The 17617-nt window shown below is 37.8% G+C and overlaps 1 protein-coding gene across 5 annotated transcripts in view; it reads right to left on the minus strand.

Moving 5' to 3' along the window:
• The window catches only part of HOOK3 (hook microtubule tethering protein 3), a 121323-nt gene that overhangs the window by 93677 nt on the left and 10029 nt on the right, over positions 1-17617 (minus strand). For all 5 annotated transcript variants that reach the window (XM_064585464.1, XM_064585462.1, XM_064585463.1 and 2 more), the window contains exon 3: positions 1937-2009. In XM_064585464.1, coding sequence (XP_064441534.1) covers positions 1937-2009 — 73 coding nt within the window. The remainder of the gene's footprint in view (positions 1-1936; positions 2010-17617) is intronic.

Here is a 17617-nt window from a genome sequence, read left to right on the forward strand (position 1 = left end):
AACAGGATAAAATATGGAGAACAGGGATGCAAATCAGAACTGACATTTCCAGTTCTGAATATTAAGAATATGATAAAGTTCTCTCCCTTCTCTATATTACTGTCTCTGTCACACTCATGACACTGAAGACTGTGCGTTTTACATGTGTGTTGTATGCATGGAAGGTGGGGTATATACCTTTCTCTTTGGTCAAGACAGCAAGCAAACACAAATTGATTAGTAGCATTATTTTAAATATCCAGAATTGCTTTACACATGTTAAAACATTAAAAAGTAATCATTTAGGGGTGCCTGTGTGGCTTAATCAGTTGAGTGAATGACTCCTGATTTCAGCTCAGGTCAGGTTGTGAGATCGAATCCCACATTGGGCTCTGCACTGGGTGTGGAGCCTGCTTAGGATTCTCTTTCCTTCCGCCCCTCCCTACCTCGCTCTTTCTCTATTAAAAAAAAAAAAAAAAAAAAAGAAAGAAAATATATATAATCACACACACACACACAGAGTATATACATATATAATGTGTTATATATGTATAAATCATTTGTCTATTCTTGAAAGTTTAGAAATTAAAATAGTAGCTTAAACCAGTGTCCATTCACTCTATTAGTAAATAAAAGGAATTAAACAAAAGGAATTAAATTTTGGCAGACCCAATATTTAAGCAATGACTATTTTTCATCAAATATGTGTTTTATGGAAGAAATATAAAGACAAACCAAGCTTAACATACCTCAAGTCCAGGAACTACACATGCTTACTCATTTGCATTTCTGAGTCTCTACCCCTCTGTATCAAAGAGAAATGGTTCTAGAGCTTTCCAAACTGGCAGTCATAATCATCACTGGGTCATAAAAATCAATTTAGTGTAACAAAATTATAGAGATGGAGAACAAATTAGTGGTTTCCAGGGAATAGGGTGAAGAGTGTGTGGTGTGGATGTGGTCATAAAGGCAGCATCGTGGAGTCTTGCGAGATGGAACAACTCTGTGTCTTCATTGTGGTGAGCATTATAAGGAAACTACATTATCACTAGAGCTACACATAACTGTACATACAAAAACACAAAAGGGCATATGTACAACTGGTGAAAACTGAGTGAACTGGCTTGTACCAATGTCAGTTCCTTAGTTTTGATATTGTATTATAGTTATGCAAGATGTAACCACTGGGAAAACTGGGTGAAAGGTACACAGAACTCTGTACATTTTTTTGCAACCCCCTGTGAATCTAGAATTATTTCAAAACATAAAGTTAAAATAATTTAGCAGGTTGCAACTAATACTTTTTAAAACCAAAACATCAGTGCCTAGAATAAGGGGAAAAACTTGTTCAACTATGTATGCACATACGTTTAGCTGGATAGGAGGCTGTGATGTAAACACTATTTCTTATTGTGGGTTTTGGCTTTCTCAAAGAAGCTTGAGAAATACTGGAACTTAAGGCTACCAGGAAAAGAAATGAAAATACTTCATTCTTAGTGTTCTGGGCTCAGTTAACAATGACCAGTATTTCCTCATTATTAATAACAACAAGACTAGCAACTAACACTACATATGTGCACTATCCTAAGGACATTATATATACTAACTCATTTATTTCTGTGAGGTAGATCCTATTACAATCCTCATTTTACAAATGGGGAATCGAGGTACAGAATGATTAGAAGACTTTCCCAGACAGTGGATGGTAGAATTGTGATATGAACACAGGCACTTTGGCTCTAGAGTCCATGCCCGCGGTCACTGTGTTTCAGTGACTTACACTATATATGTATCTTTGTGAGCAACTTCAGGTTACCTCCAATCTTCAATTCTGGATTATTTCACTACAGGCAATCTAGGTTTCTAAAGCTCACTGAACACATCAGATGAAAGTTCAACAAATATATACACACAACTAAAAGACTATTTAACAGATGGGAAAATAAAAAGAAAATACCTTTAGCCTCCAATTATCTCCTACTTCGGTTTTGATTCTGTTTAGCCAATTTTCATCAAAATATGCAGGATCTCTGCAGATAAGAAAAAGCTAGCATATTAATCATGCAGCTATCAAGCTTAAAAAAAAAAGAAAACTGAAACTTATCCCATAACATCACTTAACTGCAACATAAACATATATTTACCACATATTCGCCACTAAATAATTCATTGTGGAGACTGGATGCAATTATAGATTTTTCTAAAATCAACCTATTATCAGTGTATCATAAAACATATATTATCAAAAACAAACTAAAAAATGAAAAATGATAACATACAGTTGACATATTTTTAAAAACAAATTATAGATGAATAAGCTACCCTGGAATTAACATAATTTTTAGATATAGTAATATCTAAAACCAGTCAAATTTGAGACACAATTTTAAACAAATGTATCAAGAAAAAGGTTAACATAAGCCTTTCACTTAATATTTCAATAATTTCTGTCACCTAATACTTTGAAAGTCACCAATAATGCTATTAAAATTTCAATTTCTGGGATGCTGATGGCTCAGTCAGTTAAATGTCTGCCTTCAGCTCAGGTCATGATCCCAGGGTTCTGGGATGGAGTCCCAAGTCCAGGGCTCCATAGGGAGCCTGTTTCTCCCTCTCCTGCTCGCCCCTGCTTGTGCTGTCAAATAAAATCTTTAAAAATTTTTTCAATTTATTTTTTTTAAAGATTTATTTTAGAAAGAGAGAGTGTAAATGCGCGGGGGGTGGGGGTGGAGCAGAGGGAGAGTCTTAAGCAGACTCCAACAGGGGACTTGATTTCACAACCCTGAGATCATGACCTGAGCCAAAACCAAGAGTCAGATGCTTAAGTGACTAAGCCACCCAGGTGACCCAAAATTTCAATTTATTTAAATATAGAGTGAAAATAAATATTATAGACTGAGAACCTATTTTCTCACATGTAATACCAAGCATTAGACAAGTTGGACACTGTTTGCAAAATGTTTAAAATCTAAGTTAACACTGGTGTGGACAAACTGAAACACCTATGAATATACCTATACTTATTTTTCTTAGGAAAACCTCCCCAAGTTCTACTATAAATAGAAAGAAAAAAATTGGTTTTTTTAGCCCAGCATGATCCTCATTTAAAAATTTTTGAAACCAATGCTCTAAGACGTTAAATTATTTATTCAAGGGGCGCCTGGGTGGCTCAGTCATTAAGCGTCTGCCTTCGGCTCAGGTCATGGTCCCAGGGTTCTGGGATGGAGCCCCACACTGGGCTCCCTTCTCAGCGGGGAGTCTGCTTCTCCCTCTCCCACTCGCCCTGCTTGTGTTTCCTCTCTTGCTGTGTCTCTATCAAATAAATAAAATCTTTTTAAAAAAATTATTCAAGACCACAGATTGAACACCTGTTTGTCCTGCTTTAGCAAGTGTTAAGTCCAGAGATCTTTCCACAACGCCACAACTGTCTCCTTTCATCCCCAAAACATAATGGCAATGAGAGGAATGTTAGGAAATTAAAAAAAAAAAACTACATTTCAACTTAAACTGTCACTCAAACTGATACAATCAGCACTAAATTTTGTTCATATCTTTAAATGAAGTAACATGCTTATAACTTTTAATGTTATTGTTTAAAAAAATGTATTTAGGTATGAAATTTATGAAAAAAGTTACAACTAAGTCACCTCTAAAAATCTATTTTTATTTTTAATTTTTTAAATTATTTTTATTATTTCATAATCATTGTTGGGGCCTGTATCATATAGCTTTTAAAAATAGCTTTATTGAGATATAATTCATATACCATATGACTCATCCATTTAAAGTATACAATGCAATGGGTTTTAGTACATTCACAGAGTTGTATGACCATAACCATTATCTAAATATAGTGTTAGGACATTTCCATCTTCCCAAAAAGAAACCTTTATCTATTACCCATCACTGTCCATTTCCCTCTCTCTCTCCAGCCCCTGGGAATTACTCATCGCCTTTCTGTCTCCATGGGTTTGCCTATTCTGGACATTTCATATAAATGAAATCATATGCTTTGTGGTCTTTTCTGTCTGGCTTCTTTCATTTAGGATGGTTTTAGGATTCATTCATATTGTAGTATGTATTACCACTTCATTTCTTTTTATGACTCAACAACATTCCATTAATGGGTATAATAAATTGTGGTTATCCATGCATCAGCTGATGTGTATTTGGGTTTTTACTTTTTAGCTATTATGAATAATGATGCTTTGAACATTTGACCAGTTCGGTGTGGACATGTTTCTTGTGGGTATATGCCCAGGAGTGGAACTGGTGGGTCCCATAGTAACTGTGTGTTTAACATTTGAAGCAAGGCCAAACTGTTTTCCAAAGTAGTTACACCACTTTACATTCCCACCAGCAATGTATGTTGGTTCCAATTTCTCCATGCACTTGTTATTTTCTGTCCTTTTAATTACAGTCACCCTAGTGGATGTGAAGTGGTATGTCACTATGGTTTTGATTTATATTTCCTTGATGACTAATCATGCTGAGTATTGGCCATTTGTATATTCTCTTTGGAGAAAAGTCTATTCAGTCTTTTCCTATTTAAAAATTGGGTTGTCCTTTTATTATTGAGTTCTAAGAGTTGCTTTTGGGGGTTGGGTTTCCCCCGCTTAGTATTCAAGAAAAAAGCCCCTTCTCAGACATAAAACACGTAAATAATTTGTCACATTCCGTGAGTTGTCCTTTCACTTTCCAAGAGTTTTATAGTTTTAGTTCTTATACTTAGGTCTATGATTCATTTGTGTATGGTGTAAGAGAGGGGTCTAAGTTCATTCTTCTGCATGTGGATATTCACACCCATTTTATTTTTAAGCTTAATCTAGATTTTTTAGAAGTTCAAAAGAATAAAAATTAAGTAAAAGAAACTAATTTGAGCAACTTTTTTTTTTTTTAAGATTTTATTTATTTATTTGACAGAGAGAGACACAGCGAGAGAGGGAACACAAGCAGGGGGAGTAGGAGAGGGAGAAGCAGGCTTCCCAAGGAGCAGGGAGCCCGATGCGTGGCTCGATCCCAGGACCCTGGGACCATGACCTGACCCAAAGGCAGACGCTTAACAACTGAGCCACCCAGGCGCCCCTTAATTTCAGTGATCTTGTACAAAATAAAGGGAAACTTATTGGAAGATCACTGAGGTAGGTTATGGTATTGAAGGATAACTGGGCCTCACAAAGAATAAAGACCCGGAAAGCTGTTAAGAATCCAGACAGTACTCTCCTTCTGACTTTCGTCTTTGTTTCTGCCCATCTATATCATTCTCTCTGCAGACTGACTTTTTTCTGTTTCTCCATATACAAGGCTGAAGATAGCTGCAGACACATTCCAAGTCTTCAACATTTTAGTTCAAACAGTTTAGAGACCAGCCATCATTCAGTCCCAATTCTAAATTCCCGGATCATTCTAAATAGTCCAGCTAGAGTCCGTTTTTCATCCCTAATCCAATTTATATGTGACCAAAAGGATAAAGGGCTTGCAAGTAGGTCACACACAACTTTAGGGGGAAGAATGACCACACCTGGCAGGATAAGGGTGAATTTTCAGAGAAAGTGACTGTTATAAAATGGGAAGACCACCCCAGAAAGTGTCCTTTTTCCTTAAAACCTCCTGTAAAAATAGATAACGCAAAGAAAAGCAACAATTGAGTGAATTCTACTAAAATACTAAAGAACCATTATAAAAATAATTCAGAAATCAGAAAATATTCAATATTTTTTGACACTTGAATAATCTAAAAAGCATAATCATTGCCAATCAAGTGTTAGTCTCTCCAACCAAAAAAGACACATAAGGCCGGCAATCTGAGTTTGGTGCTACGTGTAGGCTGATGATTATTACTCAAAGCCAAAGGCACTGAACTTACTAGCTGAGTGGCAATTCAGGGTCACACAACTAAAAGATACTTAAACTTCACCTGCAAGCTCATAAACTTATAAAAAAGAATGCTTTAAATTGTCTAAGAAGGTGCGCCTGGGTGGCTCAGTCGTTAAAGGTCTGCCTTTGGCTCAGGTTGTGGTCCTTGGTCCTGGAATCGAGCCCTGCATCGGGCTCCCTGCTCAGCCGGAAGCCTGCTTCTCCCTCTCCCACTCCCCCTGCTTGTGTTCGTTCTCTTGCTGTCTCTATCAAATAAATAAAATCTTAAAAATAAATAAATAAATAAATAAATAAATAAAGTGCCTGGCTGTTTCAGTCAGGAGAGCGTGTGACTCTTGATATGTTGGGGGCAGAGTTCACTTTCAAATTAATTTTTAAAATGTCTAAGAAATTATATACTCCAAAAACTCCTGAGATACTTAATTTACAATTTAGAGCAATACTTATAAGTAAAAGAACTCAGAAATACCTGAATATTGCAAATCAAACACTATGATACAGCTTGCTTATTCCTTAAAAGATCACCAAATCAAAATCTCAGAATCATGTCTGAGCTAGGGAGGGAAGACAACAAAAACCGCTGCTAAGCACCAATAATAATATACTAGGCACTGAACCTGGTACTTTACATTCACAATGACATTGCAAGGGAGGTATTATGTTTCCTGTTACCATTAAGGAGTATCAGACTCTGAAATCAAGTAATTTTCCCAAGTTCAATCAGATAATTAAGTGGCAGAGTTGGCAGTATAATCATTTTTGTTAAAACAGATCAGTAAAGTTCAACACAAAACTGATTTGAGCCAACAACACTAAGGTCCTGTGGCTCAGTATCTCCTTCATGCTGAAGCAACTAGGCCACAAGAAGAGAGGGACCAACATGGTTCATGACACTCTATGTTCATTAAGGGCAGGTATCTCTTCTTATTCACTCATTCCCAATATCTCATGTCTGACACATAGCAGGTTCTCAATAAATATCTGCAGACTGAAATACATTTAGAAAGTGACAGTACTTTTAAGCTATCCATAAACTTCCAATCTACTACTTGGGCAGAACACAGCAAGAACAGTAGTCTTATAGTCTTCTTACATCAGTGTGACTTTTCCCAGTAATAAACTTTGATTCAGTATGTAGGCATCTAACCATAACTCTGTTTCTATAAGTAGTTCACAATTTCAGCTATGTTTTCTAAGTACCCCCTAATTAATGCTCTCAGGCTATAACCAAACAATATAAAGGCAATTTTCTCCAAAATCTTAATAGACCATAGTTCTGCACAGACATGTAAATAACAACTGATAATCTTACTGGCGTGTTCTTCATGAGTAAGAAGCTATATTTAGCTTCTTACTCTGTCCTGACTCTTGCTAAGAAAAACAAAAAGAACCCATGAAACATACAAAACCATTTCCTTAGATTTTTCCAGTAACACATCTATCTGACTATAACTTATGAACTGGTCCTAGTTTAAGTTAAAAAAAAAAAAAAAAAAAAGCCCATTAACTTTAATCCGTAACATAATTCCAGAAATATATTATCTGCCTGCACTTAATTACCTTCACAAAAATAAACACATTAAGTTTCATTTGTACTGCTAAAATTATTTAATAATTAAGAATATTCTTATTGAACTCAGCCAAATTAAGATGGGTCCAAAACCAACACTGTATTTTGACTCCATCTCTTAATATGGCATTTTTATTAGCAAACCTGAGTACTTTTTAGGTATATTGATTTCTTAGGTCTGTTTTCTAATTGTCTTTTAATTACCCAAACAATCATTTTGGTCCCCTGCCATTAAATGTGTATTCAAGAGTTAGCTATAATAATTTTCACATCCATAATGACAACAAAAATATAGCAAATTATGCTTAGCCCCTATTATGTCAAATTAAGCCATAAAGGCACATAAAGGATAGGCGTTAAGCTAAGAATCAGCAACTCAGGGTACTAAAAAAAGAAAGTATCCATTTAAGAAGCTTTCCACCAACGTCCACAGCTTGACCTTCATTCTCTCTCTGTTGGTCTCATCTATCTTCTTTTTCCCTCTTTCTTAAACTCTAAAAGCTAAGACTAATGGCACTTAGAGGTATAACTTACTACTTCTGCTCTTAGTCCTTCAATCAATATGTGGTTGTGGTATAATAAAAAACGTATTTGGTCTTCGTCCCTGGTTCCTGAGCTCCTAAAACCCTTAGCATTTCCTGGTTCCTGGCACTGAGCTCCTAAAACCCTTAGCATTTCCTAAGTGACAGGAGTGTCCTTTGTAATTTATAATGAGTCTTTCTGACCAAAACTGAGTTTATGCTAATGAGGTGATTCATTGTGGATGAATCTAGATAGCTTCAGGATGGAGGCTGGTTCCAAAGGAACAAGCCACACGACTAGAGGACTGGAACTTTCAGCCCCACTTCGACCTCCAGAAAGGGGCTTGAGGTTGAGTTCATAATTTCAATCACATCTACAGAATGAAACCCCAAATAAAAATCCTAAACAACACGGTTCAGGGAGTTCCTAAGCTGGTGAACACATTGATATGCTGGGAGGGTAGCATGCCTGGAGAGAGCATGGAAGCTGTGAGCTCTGCGCTGCCCGCAGCCCCATATCTTGCACTATGCATCTCTTTCCTTTGACTATTCTTGGATTATATTCTTCATAATAAAACTATAATTGTAAGTATAAAGCTTTCCTGAGTTTTGTGTCATTCTTGAAAATTACTAAAAGGGCTGAGGGTGGAGAGGAGTTCATAGGAACTCCTGAATTTGTAGTTGGCCAGGAAGAAGTGTGGCTGAGCTGAGGATTGCACATCCACCTGGCATCTGAAGTTGGGGCAGTTTGTGGGACTGAGGCCTTAACTTGTGGAGTCTGCACTAACTCAGAAGTTAGTGTCAGAACCGCACTGTAGGACATCCAGCTGGTATTGGGGGAAATTGTTGATGGAAAATGAGAGAGTGGTGGTGAACTATTCTTGGAGACAAAAGATAAAAGATGATAAAAGCTGCTTTCTTTTAATTTCAAAGTCAAAATAAGTCCATATTCATTCATTCATTCATTCAACAAACAAGGTACCAGAATGGTAACAAGTAGTCCAGATCACTTAGGATATACTATTGTGAGTACTTTGGCTTTTACCCTGAGTGAAATGGAGTAACAATATAGAGTTCTAAGCAGAAAATCTTACTAAAAAATCACTCTGGCTGCTGGGTTCACATTAGACTGTGGGCAGGCTAGTACAGAAACACCCTCATCAGGAAATTATTTTTTAAATAAATTTTATGTATTTATTGACAGAGAGAGAGGGAACACAAGCAAGGGGAGTGTGAGAGGGAGAAGCAGGCTTCCCGCTGAGCAAGGAGCCCAGATGTGTGGCTGGATCCCAGGATCAGGGGATCATGACCTTAGCAGAAGGCAAGGCAGACACTTAACGGCTGAGCCACCCAGGTATACCCTCATCAGGAAACTATTAACATGATAAAGGCAAGAGACGATGGCGGCCAATGTCGTAGCAGGAAAAATAACAATTCTTATTATAAAAGTTTTCCAGGGGGCGCCTGGGTGGCTCAGTCGTTAAGCGTCTGTTTGGCTCAGGTCATGATCCCAGGGTTTGGTTACTGCCTGTTTCTCATCTCTTTAGGCTCTTTAGTTTAGAATAGTCTACCCCCTTTCTTTTTTCTCATGGCATTGGCTTGCTGAGGAGACTAGGTCTATTGTCCTTTAAAACAGCTCACTTTCTGGATTTGCCTGATTGTTTCCTCATGATTTAGTATAATTTGTTCTTCTAGCCTCTGTGCTTTTCTGTAAACTGGAAGTCAGAGCTAAAGGCTAGATTTAAATATACTTTATAGATATATTTTAAAAGCATAGTTATCAGGATTTCCTGGAAGATTCTATGTGGGATGGGGAAAAAAAGAAAGGTTTAATGGTTTGAGCAACTAGAAGGAAATGCCAACAACTGAAACGAGAAGATTTTTGACCGAGTGAGTTTTAGGTAGAAGACAGAGAGTTTAGTTTTAGATATGACAACTCTGAGAGGTCTTTTAGACTCAAATGGAGACATTGAATAGACAATGAGGTTAAGTCTGGAGGTCAAGGCAAAGATTCATGCTGGAGATACAAAACTGAGTCATTAGGATATGGATGATGTTTAAATCCATGAGACCAGATGAAGTCATCAACTAAGTGAATGCAAACAGAAAAGAGTACCAAGGCCTGAGTCCTTAAGCACTCCTCCGTTAGGAAGTAGAATAGAAGAGGAAAAATGAGCGAAGGAAATACAGATCATCAAGTAAGACAGGAGAAAAACCCAGAGGCTAACGGTATCTTGGAAACCAAATTTTTAAAAGTGTTACAGGAGGTAAGTCCTTTGAATGCTGCTGCCATGTCTGGATAAGGACTGAGACTGGGCCATTAGAATCAGCACTATGTAGATAATTGGTGGTCCTAACAAGCACAGTTTTAATAAAATGGTGGGGGAAAAAAAAAATCCCTGACTGAAAAGTGGATTTAAAAGACCTGGAAGTGGGGTGCCTGGGTGGCTCAGTCGTCAAGCGTCTGCCTTCGGCTCAGGTCATGGTCCTAGGGTCCTGGGATGGAGCCCCACATTGGGCTCCCTGCTCCGCGGTAAACCTGCTTCTCCTCCCACTCCCCCTGCTTGTGTTCCCTCTCTCGCTGTGTCTCTGTCAAATAAATAAATAAAATCTTAAAAAAAAATTAAATAAAAGAGCTGGAAGATAGGAATACAAAACAGCTGGGTACAGACTATTCTTTAAAGAAGTTTAAAAAAAAAGAAGTTTTTGCCACAAAGGGGAGGAGAAATGGAATGACAAAAGTGAGATCAGGAGTATTTTTAAGATTTTATTTATCTATTTGTCAGAGAAAGAGCGAGCAAGCACGCACACATGTGTGCAAGCACAAGCAGGGGGAGCAGCAGGCTCCCCACGGATCAAGGAGCCAGATGCAGGACTTGATCCCAGGACCCTGGGATCATGACCTGAGCCGAAGGCAGACGCTTAACCAGTTGAGTCACCCAGGCATCCCTGAGACCAGAAGTATTTTTTTTTTTAAATATTTTATTTATTTGAGAGAGAGAGAATGAGAGACAGAGAGCTCGAGACGGAAGAGGGTCAGAGGGAGAAGCAGACCCCCCGCTGAGCAGGGAGCCCGATGTGGGACTCGATCCCGGGACTCCAGGATCATAACCTGAGCCGAAGGCAGTCGCTTAACCAACTGAGCCACCCAGGTGCCCCAGAAGTATTTTTAAAGAGAAAAGAAGTAACCATTTGCTTGCATGCTAGTGAATATGATACAGCAGATAAGGGAAAAGTGATGATTTAGGAAAGAAGCGCAAATTGGTAAAGTGATGATCCTAAGTAGGTAATAGGCAATGGGATGCAGTATACAAAGTGCAAGTACTAACTTTAAGATAGAAACCTTCCCCTATAGCTCTTTGTATCATAACAGGTAGCAAGACAAAGTCAAACTAATGCTGCCAGGTGGGTACATGTAGTCATGGAATTCTATGGAAATTGTTTTATTTGTTTCAATTTCCTCAGACGTAGGATGTATCTACCTTGTAAGGTACTGGAGGTTTGAAGAGAGAAAAATGTGAGATAGTCATCTGGAAGAGTGGAGGAATGAAAACACTAGGGAAACACAGTATGACTGTGAGATTCCATAAGGTAACACTTGCAGTTTTGTGGTGAGAAATTTAAAATGAGATCCATCAGCATGTCTGCATTTTTTTTTCCAGCTGGATTCAACTGCATAGGTAAGAAGCAAAACTGGTAGGACATTAGATTTAACCAGAGTTGTGGTTTTGCAAAACAAATACAATATGAGAGGGGCAGGGGAGCTAAAAGTATACGCAGGGGAGTAATTATGATTGACCATGGAGTTTCAGCTAAATAAGAGGAAAGAAAGAACAGTGAAGGTGGACAGTTTTAAGATCACACTGGCACTAGAGAATTAAAGAATTATTGGAGACTTGATACCAGAGGAAGGGAGATGGAAAGACAGGAAACAATAATCAGACAGTGGTAATGAGAAAGCTGAGATTATGGGGGATTACACATTATCAGTAATTATAAGGTAGAGGGTATGATCATGGGAAGGAGTGCCTGAAATATAGTAGAAGACAAGATCAATGGAGAGAAGTTCAAGAAACTGGTAGGGAGGGGCGCCTGGGTGGCTCAGTCATTAAACGTCTACCTTCAACTCAGGTCATGATCCCACCCAGGGTCCTGGGATCGAGCCCCAGGTCAGGGCTTCCTGCTCCATGGGAAGCCTGCTTCTCCCTCTCCCACTCTCCCTGCTTGTGTTCTCTCTCTCGCTGTGTCTCTCTCTGTCAAATAAATAAAATCTTAAAAAAAAAAGAAGAAAGAAAGAAAAGAAAGAAAAGAAAGAAACTGGTAAGGAAGGATATGAAGGATCATCCAGGTATACATCCAAATCACAAAGAATGTAGGTAAGAGTATTTTGGGAAGAGCTGACGGTGTGCCAGGATTCAATATTGTTGAGAAACACGATGGAATGACAACAACAATGAAGGGTAGTGGATGATGTCATAAAGTTCAAAACTAGAGTTTTAAGGAAGATGAAGGAGAACGGTCTGGAAGCAGCACTAAGGAGTACCACCTGGGCTAAGTGGTACTTGAGAACACTGTGGGAGAAAAAATAGCCATCACTTGAGAAGCCTGCAGAAGTAGTGTCAGGGGAGAACCAGGTCTCTTTCAGAGTCTAAGTTGGATCAGGCAAAGTGCTGACTATTCTTTGGCACAAGTACTGCAGGTTAACCAAGCTTAAGAGCATAAACAGCCAATTCAAATTCTTGCTATGTCATATAAAACATCCTGTGCTCTGTGAAGTGGACTCTGCTTTATTTTTTTTTTACCAATATTAATTTTCTTCGAACCAAAAAGTTGAAAATAGAAAGCTCATTTAACAATCACAGTTCCCAGGGCGCCTGGGTAGCTCAGTCAGTTAAGTGTCTGCCTTTGGCTCAGGTCATGATCCTAGGGTCCTGGGATCAAGCCCTGCATCAGGCTCTCTGCTCAGAGGGGGTGGGGAGCCTGCATCTCCCTCTGCCTGCTGCTCTGCCTACTCTTTCTTTCTGTCAAATAAATGAATAAAATCTTTAAAAACAAAACAAAACAACAATCAGTTCCTTCAAGACTTAAGGGAAAAAAAGTTTTCATTTTGTATTTGTTAATGTACAGATGTAAAAGGACAGAGTACTTCTTAATGTTTCTGGTGACTGATCTATAGTAAAAATTAAACAAGAATCTAATCATCTATGGATGATGTCTGTCTGGTCACTAAGCAAATCAACATAATCAAAAGTCCTGAAAATATGGGAAAGGAATCTTTTTAATAAATTGTACAAAAAAAGAAAAAAAAAATCAATCCTTATATATAAAAACTAAAAATTCATCACAGACCTAATGTAAGCACCAGAACTATAAAACTTCTAGAGGAAAACACAGAAGAAAATCTTAGTGACCCTGGGTTTGGTAAACATTTCTTAATAGGAAAAAAAACCCAAACATGTTGGCTAATTGAATTTAAAAAAGAAAAAAAACAGGGAGCACTTGGCTGGCTCAGTCAATGGAATGTATGACTCTTGATTTTTGAGGTTGTGGGTTCAAGCTCCACACTGGGTGTAGCGATTACTTAAAAATAAAATCTTTAAAAAAATAGAATAAAAACAACACGTGAAAGAAAAAAGTTAGATTTTATCAAAATTTAAAACTTTTGCCTTGCAAAAACACTATTAAGAAAATGAAAGGGGGAGCAGACCCTGGGTGGCTCAGTTGGTTAAGCGTCTGCCTTTGGCTCAGGTCATGATCCCAGGGTCCTGGGATCCAGCCCAATATTGGGCTCCCTGCTCAGCGGGGAGCCTGCTTCTCCCTCTACCTCTGCCACTCCCTGTTTGTGCTCTGTCAAAGGAATAACAAATCTTAAAAAAAAAAAAAAAAAAAAAAAAAAGGGAAGCCACAGATTGGAAGAAAATATTTTAAAACATACATCTGAAAAACAACTTTAGTATTTATATTTTGTATTTATAAAGAACTCTAAATTCAGTAAGACAATTTAAATAAAAAACAGGCAAAAGATTATGGGAAACCATTCACAAAAGAAGATATATAGACGGCAAAAACATGAAAAGATGCTAGACATCATTAGTCATCCTAAGAATACAAACTAAAACCACAATGAGTTATTACTAGACAGCCACCAGAATAGCTAAAATCAAAAAGACTGCCTTATACACCTGAAATTAATGTAATATTGTGTATCAACTATACTTCAATTAAAACAAAACAAAACAGGGGCACCTGGCTGGCTTAGTCGGTAGAGCATGTGACTCTTGATTTCAGGGTTGTGAGTTCAAGCCCCATGCCAGATGTAGAGATTACTTAAATATAAAACCTTAAAAAAAAAACCAAAAAACAAACAAAAAACCAAAAAATACTGACCTTAGCAAATGATAGTTAGACTGTGGTGAAATAAGAATGTTCATACACTGCTTGTTGGGGCAAAAACAGCACATCCACTTTGGAAACACTCTGGCAGTCTTCTAAATAGTAAACATACACCTAACTATATGGTCTAACCATTCCACTCCTGGGTGGGATCTTACTAGAGGGAAATGAAAGGATATGTCCATACAAAGATTTGTATGCTAATGTTCAGAGATGCTTTATTTGTAATAGTCCCAAACTAAAATAACCCAGATGTTCATCGGCAGATGAATGAATAGATGAATAGATCACAGCCTATCCATATAATGGAGTACGTATGAACTATTATAGGCAACAACATGAATCTCAAAATAGCATGTTGCATGAAAGAAGCCATACCTTCTCCCTCAAATAAAATGTATTGTGTGAGTTCATTTATATAAATTTCTAGAAATTGCAAATTAATCTATAACGATGGAAAGTAAATCAGTGGTTGCCTGGGGATGGGCAAGGGGTGGCAGAAAGGAGGGACTGAAACACTTCTTTAAGTGACGGATACATTCATTATCTTGGCTGTGGCGATAGTTTCACAGGCATCTACATAGGTAAAAATTTATCAAATACTATACTTTAAAAATGTACAATTTACTATATGTCAATTTCATTTCACTAAAGCTGCAAAAAAGAGGGAAGCACTAAAAAGAAATTAACTATTAAGCCACATGGAGAAATCTTAAATGCAATGTTGCTAAGTGAAAGAAGCCAATCTGAGAAGACTACATATGGTTATGATTTCAATTACAGGACATTCTAGAAAAGGCAAAACTATGGAGATAGTAAAAAGATCAGGGGTTGTTGGGGGTCTGGGGTGGAGGGAAGGATGATCAGGTGGAGCAAAGAGGATTTTTAGGGCAGTGAAACTACTCTGTGTGATACTACAATGGTAGATCTATGTCATTACGTATTTGTCAAACCCATACAGAGAATGTACAACACACAATGAACTTTAATGTAAATTAGGGACTTTGGGTGATGATGTTTCAGCATAGGTTCATCAATTACAACAAATGTACCACTCTGGTGTGGGATGTTGATAGTGGGGGACGCTCTATGTAGTGGGACAAGGAGTACGTGAGAATTTGCCATACTTCACGCTCCATTTTTAAAAACTTTTTTTCAAGTAGTGAAATATACACAACATAAAATTTGTCATTTAAATTGAAGTGTGCGGTTCAGTGGCATTAAGTGCACTCACACTGTTGTGCCACCATCACTATCATCCACCCTCAGAACTTTCTTGTCATCCCACACTGCAACTCTTTTGCCATTTCAATTTTGCTGTGAAATTGAAACTGTTCTAAAAAAACAAAGTCCTATTAATTAAAAATAAAAGGAGTGGACATGAACCTACATGGACAAAAAGAAAGAAGAGCAACAAAATTTTAGAAGCTGGAAAGCAGATGAATGGAAAATGACTAAAAGGCTGGATACAGAAAAAATTATACTAACAAGAAACATACTTAGGCCCATTCTATTTGATAAAATTTCCACTGAAACCACAGAAAGATACAGTTTTTCACTTCTCAGTTCAGACAAAATGAAATGGAATGTTACTCAGCAATCAAAAAAGAATGAAATCTTGCCATTTACAACTACATGGATGGAGCTAGAGTATTTTTTTTTTTTTAAAGATTTTATTTATTTGACAGAGAGAGATACAGTGAGAGGAGAACACAAGCAGGGGGAGTGGGAGAGGGAGAAGCAGGCTTCCCACTGAACAGGGAGCCCAATGCGGGGCTTGATCCCAGGACCCTGGGACCATGACCTGAGCCGAAGGCAGACGCTTAACGACTAAGCCACCCAGGTGTCCCTTGAGCTAGAGTATTATGCTAAGCAGAATAAATCAGTCAGAGAAAGACAAATACCATATGATTTCAGTCATATGCGGAATTTAAGAAACAAAACGAGCAAAGGGATTAAAAAAGAGAGAGAGGCGAAGGAAGAAACAGACTCTTAACTGTAGAGAACTGATGGTTACCAAAAGGGTTAAATACGTGATGGGGATTAAGGAGGGCACTTGTATGAAGTGCTGACTCACTTTATTGTACACCTGAAACTAATATTACACTGTACGTTAACTGGAATTTAAATAAAAACTTAAATGTAAATCTGACCCTGTTAACTCTTCCCTGCCTCCACACCTACCAAATTGCTTGTCCTATCCCTTGGAATAAAGACACAAGGCCCTATATGGTCTGGCAACATCTTTCTTTCCATTCTCATTTTGTAACATGCTCCCTCTTTCTTTCTGTGGTGGTATTCACCATACTATCAGCTGGTACGGCCTCCTCTGTGTACAGTCTTCTGTATGCTAAGGAATCTGTTACCAATCTTCTTTCAGATTTAATTTCTTGGGGCACCTGGGTGGCTCAGTGGTTAAGCGTCTGCCTCCCGCTCAGGTCATGATCTCAGGATCCTGGGATCGAGCCCCGCATCGGGCTCCCTGCTCCACGGGAAGCCTGCTTCTCCCTCTCCCACTCCCCCTGCTTGTGTTCCCTTTCTCGCTGTGTCTCTCTCTGTCAAATAAATAAATAAAATCTTAAAAACAAAAAACAAAAAACAACTTAAAAAAAGATTTCATTTCTTTACTTTCTCAGGTAAATTGTTTGTGACTTCCTTAAGTTAAATGTCTCTTTACAAACTTTCATAACATTGTGTATTTCTGCCCTGTAGCACTGGTTATAATAGCAATTTTGTTTTCATAGTTAGTTAAAAATCTGTTTTCCCCAAGGTTTTAAACTCTCTGAAGGCGATTGCCCTGTGGCTTACCCCTGTATCACCAGTGCTGGACACAAAATAGCCATTCAATAAATATCAAAGGGGCAAGGAGGAACTGAACTTCCTTGAAGTTGTACATATTATACAGTTATTAAAAATAGATAATATGCAACAATATGAATGAATCTCAGACATTATGCTGAGTGAAAAGGAGTCAGACACAAAAGAATACATACTGCATGATTCCCTTCATAAGATGTCCAAAAACAGAAAAAACTAATTACTGGTGTAGAAGTCAGAATCACGGCTATCATTGGGCAAGGGGTATTGATTAGAGAGGGTCATAAGGGAACCATCTGGGGCTAGATAAGTTATATATTTCAATCTGGGTGGTGGTTACACAGATGTGTATACACAAATACAAAGATGATATAAACACACATATTCATCACTTTTTTAGTATACTTTTCCATATATGTTTAACCGTAACAAAAGGAAGACATTTTGGGGAAAAAAGGTA

This window comes from Mirounga angustirostris, unplaced genomic scaffold (genome assembly GCF_029215605.1).
Source record: "Mirounga angustirostris isolate CCGP_5_RB_7025 unplaced genomic scaffold, mMirAng1.0.hap1 SCAF_2, whole genome shotgun sequence".
Taxonomy (NCBI): Eukaryota; Metazoa; Chordata; class Mammalia; order Carnivora; family Phocidae; genus Mirounga; species Mirounga angustirostris.